Source organism: Lagopus leucura, unplaced genomic scaffold (assembly GCF_019238085.1).
Source record: "Lagopus leucura isolate 7727_CA_CO unplaced genomic scaffold, USGS_WTPT01 146-1_obj-0_obj, whole genome shotgun sequence".
NCBI lineage: Eukaryota > Metazoa > Chordata > Aves > Galliformes > Phasianidae > Lagopus > Lagopus leucura.
In genome coordinates, this window is record NW_024962771.1 from 1 (window position 1) to 11,595 (window position 11,595).

General features: G+C 58.3%; 2 protein-coding genes across 4 annotated transcripts; one reads left to right on the forward strand and one right to left on the reverse strand.

Annotated features, from left to right (window-relative positions):
* Positions 1 to 128: 128 nt before the first annotated feature.
* Positions 129 to 3,370, forward strand: MXD1 (MAX dimerization protein 1; the record flags this gene model as incomplete). Its single annotated transcript, XM_042890909.1, has 2 exons — positions 129 to 318; positions 397 to 3,370. Coding segments are annotated over 2 exons (378 nt in total), but the record flags the coding sequence as incomplete, so codon positions are not given.
* Positions 3,371 to 3,818: 448 nt separating this feature from the next.
* Positions 3,819 to 11,191, reverse strand: CUNH2orf42 (chromosome unknown C2orf42 homolog). Of its 3 annotated transcripts, XM_042890918.1 has the most exons (9): positions 11,152 to 11,191; positions 8,793 to 9,622; positions 7,649 to 7,753; positions 7,488 to 7,571; positions 7,026 to 7,130; positions 5,860 to 5,967; positions 5,051 to 5,151; positions 4,815 to 4,980; positions 3,819 to 4,150 (listed from the first exon to the last, which is right to left on the reverse strand). In XM_042890918.1, the coding sequence occupies exons 2-9, from the start codon at positions 9,616 to 9,618 to the stop codon at positions 3,936 to 3,938; spliced, it is 1,710 nt and encodes a 569-aa protein (XP_042746852.1). In that variant the 5' UTR covers positions 9,619 to 9,622; positions 11,152 to 11,191; the 3' UTR covers positions 3,819 to 3,935. The 3 variants fall into 3 exon arrangements, with proteins under 3 accessions (XP_042746852.1, XP_042746850.1, XP_042746851.1); XM_042890916.1 differs by lacking the exon at positions 11,152 to 11,191 and having other exon boundaries at positions 8,793 to 9,942; XM_042890917.1 differs by lacking the exon at positions 11,152 to 11,191 and having other exon boundaries at positions 4,815 to 4,977; positions 8,793 to 9,939.
* Positions 11,192 to 11,595: the final 404 nt, after the last annotated feature.

Genomic DNA, 11,595 nt, shown 5'->3' on the forward strand with positions numbered 1-11,595 from the left:
ATTCCATGATTCTCTGATCTTTAAGGTCCCTTCCACCCCAACCATGCAGTGATTCCACAATTCTCTGATCTTTAAGGTCCCTTCCACCCCAACCATGCCGTGATTCCACGATTCTGTGACCTTTGAAGTCTCTTCAACCCGTTTCCCCCCCTCTGCAGAAGCTCGAGGACTACGACAGGAAAGCCCTCCACCAGATCGAGCAGCTGCAGCGCGAGCAGCGGCACCTGAAGAGGCAGCTGGAGAAGTTGGGCAGTGAGAGGATCCGCACCGACAGCGTCGGCTCAGCCGTGTCCTCGGAGCGCTCCGACTCAGACAGAGGTGAGACCTGCACGCCTGTGCGCAGTGTTTGGAGGCCCTGCTGAGCTCCTGGTGATGCTGTTTGCTTTCTGCTTGCAGAAGAGATCGACGTGGACGTGGAGAGCACCGACTCCCTGCCCGCAGACCTCGACTGGAGCAGCAGCAGCCCCAGCGACTCGGATGAGCGCGGCAGCCTGCAGAGCGTGTGCAGCGACGAGGGCTACGCCAGCTCGGGCGTGCGGAGGGCCAAGGTGCAGAGTGCTCACAAGCTGTGCCCCGCTCTCTAAGGATCAGACCCCGCAGCTCTTCCACCCGCCACTCTTTCCTGGTTGGTAGCGAACCAGACCGTCCCGCCGTTCCCTTGTGCCGCTGACACGAAGTCTGCTTTGCCCCAGTCCCACGCAGGGCTGTGGGTGCTGAGCTTCTCCCTGGCAGCCCATCGTGCCCACTCGCTTCTCGCCCCGTCGGGAAGCTCATCTCAGCGAGACCAAACATTCCAGCCCCATTTTGGTGCGCCCAGGAATATCGCAGCGGTAACAGCAGTGCTGGGTGAGCTCAGCTTTCCTTTGCCTTGCTGTTACCGCTCGCTATTCCGGATCTTTGTAGTGTTTGTCCACTAACAATCAGCACCAGGGCCCAAATATGCATTGTGAGGATGAGACCCAGCCTTGTTGGTAGCTTGGAGCAGGCAGAAAGCAGAGGGAGGTCTGCAACGGAGCGTCAGTCGGTGGCCTTCCCTCCGCCGACTCTAAAAATTCAGGGTAGCAATGGACCCCTCCTGCAAAGCAAAAGGCTCTGCTCCTCCCGGCAGCCTCGGGATGGACATCTCCAGCTCTGGAAGTTCCTGGAATGCCTCAAAACCAAATGGTGCTGTCCTCGCGCTGTGCCCTCCCGCGTTACGGCCGCGTGTCTTAGGACGGCCTTGGCGCTTCTTGTCTCTGGGACAATTTTTTTTCTACCTCGGAGAGATGAACAAAGATTATCTCCATCCCTTTAGCACAAAACAAACGAGATGCCTCATTGTTTTCTAGAAGCGCTGCTTGGTCCCATCGCCTCCATCGCGCGCGATTTAGCAATAAGTGGCGGCGCTCCGAGCGGCGCCGCTGTGTGAAGCACTTGCCCGGCCCTCGGGTTGCGTTTGGGAGCTCTCCATGCTGAGGATTTGGGTTTCCACCAGAGAGAGCCACAACCAGACGCCAAAAGAAAAGGCCAACCCTTTACCCCTGGTCCCAAGGCTGTGGTTTCCAGCCGTGTTGACGCGTCGAAGCCGAGAAGCCGAGTCGATCCCGTGCACGAAGAGCGTGGGGTCTGCAAACAGTATTTCTTCATTTCCTTCGACGTGAACGGAGTTACGACTTCGTGCTTTAGGAGGTGCTCTGGGATCGTTGTAAGCAGAGCCCTCTGATGGAGATGCTGAGGTTTCTTTGAGGGGTTTTCCTGCTCCGTCGCTCGTGCTCGACGTTGGTGATGGGGATGGAACATCCGTGTGGGGCTCAGAAGCCATTCTGACTCTTCGAGAAGACTTTGGAGGTATTTAATGCTAGGTTGAATGGTTGGGCAACCTTATCTATGGTGTGATTGAGCATGGGCAGCCCTGGCTTGGGATTTAATGGTCCTTGAGGTCCCTTTGAACCCAAGCTGTGCTGTGATTCTAAGAAAACTCATGGAAACCCAGCTGAAGAAAACAAAAAACACAGAAACCCACCCCAAGAAAGCAAAAGTCCGTGGAAACCACCTCAGGAAGACAAACACCCATGGAAACCCATCCCAAGGAGACAAAAAGTGAAGGAAACCACCCCCAAAGACAAAAACCCATGGAAGCCCACAGGAGCCCGCCCCAAGAAGGACAAAAACCCATGGGCAAAGCTGAATATCTGCACGTGGAGCTGCGCTGCTCTGACCCGCGGTGGCTCCAGCCTCTCCAGCCCCTTTCCTGTGAGCACTGCCAAAATCCCGATTCCGACCCCGGCGCTCCACTGCACTCCAAGGGGAAACAGAAGGAAACGTGCGCTTCGTTCTCCACTTCGTTCTACCCAGTGTTAAGGTTTAGACTCTCACTGTTGTTTATTTTCGTGTCATGCCTTTTCGGGTTGACCGCGTTCTTTTGGTGAAACGCCGCGCGTTGGTTTCGGTTGTGATTTTTTGTTGGTATTTTGGCTTTTTTCCCCCTTTTCGTCCCAGTTTGAAGCAGTACTCCTCTGTCCTTTGCACTGTATGGATGTGCTCCTCTCCAACGCACCAGCATCGAAAAAAAAACCCAAACCACAAAACCCAACAAACTCAAACCTTTGGCAAACGATGCTGTCGGATGGGCACACGAAGGTCGAACCTAAAACCACGGGCTTTTCCCCCAAAACTCCAGGTGAGAGCTTGGGGCAGCGTCCTGGGGCCGCCAGCCTTTCCTCGAATTCACGGATCCACCAGCATTACGCAGAGATAAGCTGCAGCAATGAGATTTTTTTTGGTAGATTGTTGGAAAAAAGGGGGGAAGCGAGGAGCACCCCCTGCGTTTACACAGATGTGCGAATCCGAACCGCGCTGCTTGGGGATGGAGAAGCCCCCAGCCCTGGGCGCCGGACCCCATCCCACCCCCAGGCCTCAATCTGGGGCAGAACAAAGCCAGCAGCAGAGGCTTCTCCATCCCCACCTCAGGAGCCTTTCCCACCTCAGTGGCTTTTGATGCATTTTCATTGCCCTTCCCGTTTGTTTTATTCCTTTTCCCCCTTTTTCCTTCCCGTTTTCCCCCAAGACTCCTCGGCTTTTTAGCATCACTTTTGAGTTCTGGCATCTTCTGAGCGATAGACACGGAGTGAAAGGGGAGCAGCAGATGGGAGGATGCAAGATTTCCTTTCCAGGCGTTCAATTCCCGTTGTACATAGCATGTCACTACGAATCCTGTGTCAAGACCATAAAATGGTGCTTCTTTTTGTTTTGTTTTTTTTTTTTTCTTACAGGTTTTAGCACACGCGTTTGGTTTTTTTTTTTTAGAGTACGTGTTTTAGGCAGAGCTGGCCGTGTGTGTGTCTACTTCTGTATTGTTGGATTGTTAGAAAATAAATTATTTCAGTACGAATGGCCGTGTGCTGCTGTCGGGAGGAGGGCTGGGATGCGGCGGGGCGCTGCTGCTGGGGGTGCAGTGCTTGCAGCCCCTGCCTGCAGGAATTGGGGTCCTGGGCTGCTCTCTCCCCCCCCCAAGTCCAGGTGCATCAACCTGAGGGAGGGAACGAGGCCGGCCATGCCCTCCTCCATCCGTGGGGAAGATGCAGCTGGGTTCTGCTGCAGGATGCCAGCAAGGAGAGGCTGAAGTTCAGGTAAATGCTGGCAGTTGTCCCCCGGAGGCGGCAGGACCCCCAGCCCTGCTCTCTGCTCCCCCCAGGTCCTTGCTCTGTGCTGGTTTCCCCCTCCCCTAGCTCTGGGCTGAAGCTGGGGCTTCCCTGGCTGCGAGTGTGCACTGCAGCAGGGGTGCAGCCCCCTCGCCCTTCCCAGCTTGCTTTCCTGGGTGCAGAGAGGAGCAGCGTGCACCTGGTGAGCAGCACTTTTTATTTTTTCCAGGTGCGGCAGCAGCTTTGTGCTTGGTTTCTTTCTCTCTTTCTGGCTGACGTGGCCGTGCTGGCAGTTCTGGAGTGCAGCCCTGGAGCTCAGGGGAAGGTGATGGTGGTGAGTGGAGCGAGTTCCAAGGTGGGCTCCAGTGCTGGTGGCTGTTGGGTGGAGAAGGAGGTGGGGGGCTGACGGCCACCCTGGTGCCCGTACTCAAACTTGATGCGCAGCTCTCCGATGTGGGAGTGAGGTAGGATGTTGGGGATCCACTCAATGATGAACGGCGTGGGCTCCTTCTGGGTGGGAGAGGTGTTTCCTACAGGGGAGGGGGGAGAAGAGGGTGAGTGGGGGGCCCTGGGCTTTACCTCGGTGGTGGTGGGGGGGTTCTTGGGGCTGCTGGTGCAGGGGTTGTGTTTTTGGGGCATGTAGGTGTGCGTAGCGGGCATCTGGAGTTGTGAAGGTGAACCTGGGGACTGGGAAAACGTCGTTCTGCGGCTGCTTTTTGTGGGAGGGGGGTGGAGAAGGTGACAGAAGTCGTCTCAGAGATGGTGGGGGGGTGGGCTCCATCTGTGCCTGTGTAGTTGAGTGGTGGAGGGGGAGGGCCACCTACTGGGGGACACTGCTCTGGGTGCAGGTCTGGGGCAGAGCCCCTTATGGGAACAGCTCCCCCTGCGTGAGGGCGTGAGGGGGAGACCCCCAGCTATGGTAGGACCCCTTGGTGTGGGGCTGTGAAGGGGAGAACCCCTCCTGGAGAGGGTGTCTGTCTCCTGGGTGGGGTCTGGAAGCATTCCTTTAGTGCTTGGGGGGCTCCGTGGTGTTGATGCTGCTTGGTGGAGCCCCACTCCCCAGGCAGGGAGGTGCACATCCAGCCCGTATCTTCCTCCAACATTTGTGCAGACATCTCAAGGGCTGCCCTGGCAGCGCAGGGGGAGGAATCAACCCCCAGATGGGCTGAGAGGAGAATTCCCTCCCTCGCTTACCCACTTTGAGGAAGGTCTTGAGCTCCAGCGGGCGGATGGCCGGCTGCTTCTCCAGGCGCCCGTACGCCTCAGCGATGCTCTCCACCTCCACCTTGGGGCACCTGAAGAGCTCATAGGTGCCGTCCCGGTTCTGGATGAAGCTTCGTGTGATTTCCAGAGGCAGCTGCTGGGAAGCAGCGGGGTGAAGGGCTCGGTAACGGTAGGCAGAGCAGGGTGGGGTTGTGATTCCCCCTTACCTCGGGCGTATCGAAGATCTGCTTGACCTGCAGGATGTTGGTGATGTGCCACGTGTATTTGGAGAAGGTCCCCAGGGGAAGGGCGTCTTTGCGGACAAACGCTGTGGGGAAGGAAAGCGCAGTTAAAGGTGGGGGGGAGGAGCGAGGCTGGTGATGCAACTTGCTTTTCCTCACTTCTTTTTCCTTCTGGGCTGCAGGGAGGGCGCTTGGCCTTGGCTGGGAGGCGAGCCTTCAGTCTGCTGCTTTGCGCTGTGCTCTGGACTCTCCTCCTGCTCTCAGTTAAGAGCACAATGAGGAGGTAAAGCTGGCTTGGCACTCGGGGGCTGCTCAGAGTCTGCGGGCTCTTTATGCTCAGCTGGGGGCCCAGTGGTGCTCCTGAAGTCGGAACTTCAGGTAATTGTGCCGAGAGCTCTGCGTGGCTGCTCAAGCACTGTCTTACATCAGTGTGAAGTGTAAAGCAGCGGAGAGAAACACTTCAGATCAAGTGCTCTGCAATCCGTGTGGCTCAAAAGCAGCAGCAGAACTGAGCAGAAGCTGCAGGGAAGGCGCTGTTTGCTCTGAGTCTCCGCTGCCTTCGTTCTTCCAGCCAGTCAAACTGTTACACAGCTGCTGCCAGTGGCCGAGTGCTGAGCCTGCAGCCAGGCTGCACTGAGGCTGGAGCTGTTACAGCCCCCCTGGGAGCACAGGCTGTGGCTCCTGCTTAGCGGAGCCTTCTGCCCCTAAGGCTGCTAGAAACAAGGGGGGTGTCAGCTTCCTGCTGGCTTTTCCTTGCCTCAGGTGGGATGCAGAGTGCTTGCAGTGTTTCCTACCTGTAGTGGAGTTGGGCAACCTCTTCTTTGTACTCCCACTGGATATCCTCTGCTGCAGCGCATCAAAGAAAGCCTGTGGGATGTGGAACACCAGCGGCTCGGGCTTGCCTGCATGGTCACAGAGAGGGCAGGGCTCAGGGCAAGAGAGGCACTGCTGCTTGCAGGCAAATAAAAGGTTGGAAAGAAGTGCGTGTTCAGGTGGAGACCAGCATCTGGCTGGAACAGCAGTGCTGGAGTTCCACTGCCAGTGATGTGTTTTACATTTACTTTCTTGTGTTGTGGGCTTGGCCCAGCTGTGGGCAATGCTGGGCACAGCCTGGTGCCGTCAGGTTCATTCCCTCCACCTCCGGGCATCACTTCCCCAGGCTGAGCAGCCCTGGCTCTGTCTGCCAGCTGCTGCCATCCCTTCTCCCCCCTCGGGGGGCTCTGTTTTGTCTGGAGGAGCACCACAGGGCAGCAGAAATGGGTTTCTTTCAGTGGGGGAGCAGCTCACTGGAGGCCAAGGGCATCGCTGAACTCCTTTGCCTGACACCTCAGACATCTGCCAGAGAGCAGAGTGTGTCCTCACTGACAAACTGACGTTGCTCTGACAGGGTTTGGAAAGAGACCCCCGAAATGTGTTTGTCCTCTTCAGGAGGGCCCAGCTGGATCCGTGCACAGGCCAGGCGTGAGCAGCTTGCGGCAGCTTGGGAGCCTTATGCAGCACAGCCCCACGGTGAGGATTTTCACAGCTCTGCTGTGCTCCGTGGCTGAGCTGCGTGCCACAGGGGATGCAGAAACAGCCATCAGCCATAGCTGTGCAGAGCTCTGCCCTGAGGGCACGTGGGGGACAGCAGCACCTCCAGACTGGTGAGGGAGCATTTCTCAGATGCCACCTGAGGCACCTCACCTCACCTCACCTCACGTCACCTCTTCTGCCTGGCTCTGGGCGGGTTCTTGGAGAATAAATAACCTCTAAGGGAGTTTCTCCCTTCCCTCAGCAATAAACACCGGGCTTTTGTGAAGCTAATGCCGCGATTGGGGAACAAAGCAAAGCCAACGGGTAAAAACAACATAAACAACATTCGCTCTGAGCTGAGCAAAGCAGGTGCCTCCCTCTGGGCGAAGTTATTTCACGGTCAGGAGCTGGAAGGAGGCTCCCACCACACTCCCAAAGCCCAGCTTACCCTCAAACTGGTAATGCATGGTCTGATGGATGCGCTCAGTGACGCTGGCCAGCCAGTCTTGGAAGGACAGGGTAACTTGTGACTCGTCCAGAAGTTGGTTACAACCTGTGAGGCGAAGGGGAGAGACGTCAGCTCCAGCCGTCTGGATTTGGGTTTTTCACCCAAAGGATTTTGCAGTGCCATACTGACCCTTCTGTCCAGCACACGCCTGTGAATGCTCAGAGATAACAGTTAGGACACACATGCCAAGGAGAATCCCTTGAGGAGGACGCTGCCATGGCAGTTTGCGTCTCCTTTCCCTGCAGCACAGAGCCAGGGGGGCAGCCAGAGCCCCGAAGTTCTTTCTCGACAAGTATTCATCCCTAAAAAACCCAACTTTGCCCCATTTCCACCTGGGATGGATAGCTCTGGACATCAGCACCACCAGCACCAAAGAACACAGAGCGTGGAGCCGAGCCCTACCTTGCCTTTTCAGCGAGGCAGCAACCGTGGGCTTCTTCAGGCTGCTTCTCCTTAGGCCGGCCGTGTCCTGAGCCAGGAGAGGCCCTGGGGAAAGGAGGGCAGGTTGGGGCACACGCTGTGCTGATGCCTCAGCGCCCATCCCTGCCCAACACGGCACTCACCGGCCGTTAGCTCCTTTTTCCTCTTCTTGGCCTTGGCAGCCTCTCCAGCCTGCAGGGTGGACTCGGGGCCGCACAGCAGCGGAGGGACGGCGACCCCCTTCACACCTAAGGAGGGACAGCAGGCTGTCATTAAAAGCACCTCTGCCTCACCTCACCAAGCGCTGCCCTGCTGGGGGGACTCGCATCCAGCTCACGGCTCCACAACCGACCCTGAATGGGGCTGGCAGGACTGACCCACGCAGACAGAGGCGCCGGGGAAGAAAAACAGGAGCCTCGAGCCAAATATTTGGGGTTTGGCTTGTTTTCAGCTTCACCTGACAGGCAGGGAGCGCTCCCCAAAGCAGTGAGCAGCAAAGAGTGCTGCATGTGGAGTTCCCACATCCTGAGCTGCTGCCTGCAAAAACCGCACAGAAAACCAGAACCAAAACCAGGGGAAAAGCCCAGGGGGGAAAAGTGAGGCTGCAGAGACAGGCAGCTCTCCTGGGAGTGGAAAGGATCATTGCTAGGGGATCCTGGGCACTGACTGTGTTCTGCTCCCTGCTCAGGTCCAGCTGGGCACCGTGTGTTGTCCCCAGGGGGATTGAAGGGAACAGTGCTGCACCCTAAGCACTACTGAGCCTAGCAGAACTGAGATGGGGAGCAGTTTTAATTAGCTTGGGTTAATTCACCTAGAGCAGTCTGTGTTAGGGAGCATTCCAAATGCTTTCAGGTGACTCATAGGACCAGCTGGGTGCAGCCTTCGGGCTGCAGAGCACACAAACCCAGTGACTTCTGCCCCATGTGGATTTCACAACACCTTCAGCTTCGCTGCTCTTGCCCAAAAGGAAGAAGACACCCAGTTCCCATCCCACAAGAGGAAGCTCCACTTGCTACAAGCGTCGATTGCAGCAAAGCAAAGGGGAGCCGTCCCCCAGGGCAGCCCCCTGCTCTGCTCTCACGCCTGCATCTCACAGCCTGCGAGTGCTTCCTGGTGGGAGGGGGAATGAAATGAAGCCCCAGCCGACAAAGCGCCCATGGGGAGCTGGTGTGAGGGCTGCCCTCAGGCCAGCACTGGCTGCGGCGTGAGCAGGAGCAATAGGGTGGCCTGCTCCCCTTGGCTCCCCGTTTATTCCCCTCTCAAAATCCCTGAATCAGCCTCAGATACCGCTTGAGTCGTGGGTGAGGAAGTCGGCAAACTCCTGGGCCAGGCTCTCGTCGCTGGCAAAGGCACAGATGCAGGCGAAGAAGTGAATGCACCTCTGTGCTGCTGCCTCCTCCTTGGCTGAGGCGGCCTTGCCAGGCTTCAGGGTCTGGCAGGAGCAGAAGAACCTGTGCTCCGCCAGCGTCTTCGTGCTCATCTTCTGGGCGAAGGAGGCGTGCAGGTAGCCCAGGCTGTGCTTTTGGCTGGCCTTACACTTCACCACCAGGACGCTTTTGGTGATCCTCTGCACCAGTGGCCCCGTGGGCTCCGTGGCCAGCTGCCAAATAGTCTGTTTCGTTTCGGGAGAGGCCTGCATGGAGTTGAGCACCGAGCTTTTCAGGGTCAGCGGGGTGGCCTCGGTCTGACAGTTCAAGGCCAGTTTGACGTGCTGGCATTGATTCTCCACCACACCCTGCGTGGCCACCTTCAGGCAAGCCGGGACGTAGCAGCGGCCGGAGCTGAGCTGCGTGATGATGGTCCCATCCACCGTCTGGATGGCCGTTTCTGAAACACCCAGCTCCACAAAGCAGCGATAATCCGGGCCCCGGTCCCGCTGACGCACCGAGTAGAGCTGCAGGTCGGAGCCGGTGATGATCTTAACAGCATCGACCCCGGGCTGTTTGCGCGAGCCGTAGCGGAAGACGGTGCCGCAGTTCTTGTTCTTGCAGCTCAGCCCACGGGTGCCATTATAAGTGCCGCAGCGGGGACATTTCCTGATGCCTCTCAGCGTGGCCTTGCCCAGGTCGGAAAGGAAGGAGGGCACTTTGGTTCTCACCGATGTGGGCTCCATCTTCCTGGAAAGGCAGAGATGAGGGAGAAGCATCAGGATGGGGGAAGCACAGCTTGGTTGTGGTGACACCTACAGGTCCCCCGTGCAGCAGGTTTGGAGGCTTCGCAGCTCCTGAGCTGAGAGGAACAGAAGGGGGAAGGTGGCTGATTGACACAACTGCAGCAAGTCAGCACTTCCCCGCCCTGCACGTATGCAGGCTGCACGGGATGCATGGGCTAAAAGCGACGCAAAGCTTTTGGGTGCCTTCACAAATGCGTGAGATGGATGCATCACCCCACATCCCCACTGCCTGCCTTGCTGCCAAGCTTCTTGGTGATCACAGAGCCAATAGAATGGAATAGGTTGAAAAGGACCGCCATGATCATCCAGTTCCAACCCCCTGCTATGTGCAGGTCACCAACCAGCAGCCCAGGCTGCCCAGAGCCACATCCAGCCTGGCCTTGAATGTCTGCAGGGATGGGGCATCCACAGCCTCCTTGGGCAACAGTACAAGACATGGAGCTGCTGGAGGGGGTCCAGAGGAGCCACAGAGATGAGCAGGGGCTGCAGCACCTCCACCACGAAGATAGGCTGAGGGAGCTGGGCTTGTTCAGCATGGAGAAAAGAAGGCTGCGGGGTGACCTCAGTGCAGCCTGCAGTGCCTGAAGGGAGCCTGCAGGCAGGAGGGGAGTCAGCTCTGTGCAAGGGGAGATGGCAGCAGGACGAGGGGAAACGGTTTGAATGGAGGGAGGGCAGCTGGAGGTTGGATGTCAGGGGAAGTTGTGTGCTGTGAGAGCGGGGAGGGGCTGAACAGCTGCCAGAGAGGCTGTGATGCCCCGTCCATCCCTGGAGGTGTTGGAGGCCAGGTTGGATGGGGCCCTGGGCAGCCTGGGCTGCTGTTCAATGTGGAGGTTGGTGGCCCTGCGTGCGGCAGGGGGTTGGAGCTCCGCGATCCTCGAGGTCCCTTCCAGCCCTGGCCGTTCTGTCATGCTATGATTTTGTAACATGTTCCAATGCGTCACCACCCTCTGTGTGAAAAAACACCTCCTCACATCCAACCTAAACCCGCCCTGTCTCACTTTAAAACCACTCCTCCTCGTCCCGATGGGCTCCTGACAGAACAGCGCCATAGGAGCCGGGGGAACCGCGGTGCTCACGGAACCGCAGAGCTCCATTGTTCCATTGGCCCCGATGTCTGACAGCCCCGCGCCCCCCCGCCCCTCCCTGACGCAGCTCCGGACGGTTCGGCTGCCGCACGCAGCTTTGGTGCGGTGTGACCAAGGGGAGGAGGCGCTGCCGACGGCCGCCCCGCCGTGCGAAGCAGCCCAGAAGCAAAGCGTTCCCGCTCCCCTCCTCGCGCCCCGGCCCGCTCCCCTCAGCCCATCGCCGCGTGACGTCACCGCAGCGGCGTCGCCGTGACGTCGCCCCCCGCCGCCAGGGGCCGCCCCGCCGGCCCTTTCCCTCCGTCCCCCCGCCCCTCTGACGTCACTTCCTGTCCCGCGGGCACGGGTCCCGCTCCGTTCCCCCTCCCCCTCCCCCTCCCTTCCTTTTTACCTGGGCGGCGGCGCGCGCCCCCCGCTCCAGCCCGGGCCCGGCCGCGAGGCCTCTCAGCGCCCCACCTCCGCCATGGCGCCCGCCCGCCCGCCGCCGCGCTCCCATTGGGCCGCCGTGATCACGTGGGTGCGCCGCAGGCGGCGCTGGGAGATTGAGTCCACGGCGGCGCCATCGCGCACGCGCAGTTCCACCCCGTTTGAGCACCCCGTTCTAATTAAACCCACTTCCGACCTTTCCGCCCCAAAATCCACCGCCCACCCCCACGCCTGAGTTCAGCCCGAACCATCGGGTAAAGAAACGAGAGCACACAGAACTTCGGTTTGATTTCTTTTTTTGTTGTTGTTGTTTTCTCCTTTTTTTTTTTTTGTTTTGCATTTTTTTGAAGGCTGCTCATAGAGGTAGCACAGAAAGATCGCTTTTGGCCTCTGAACATCGAGAAATTCT

Coding starts and splice junctions, on each gene's coding strand:
- CUNH2orf42 (XM_042890916.1), bottom strand. CDS start 9,651: ATGCTTCTCCCTCATCTCTGCCTTTCCAGGAAGATGGAGCCCACATCG. Junction 7,131..7,487: donor TGCCTCGCTGAAAAGGCAAG/GTAGGGCTCGGC, acceptor TTCGCCTCACAG/GTTGTAACCAACTTCTGGAC. Junction 4,151..4,814: donor CAAGACCTTCCTCAAAGTGG/GTAAGCGAGGGA, acceptor CCTCCCCTGTAG/GAAACACCTCTCCCACCCAG.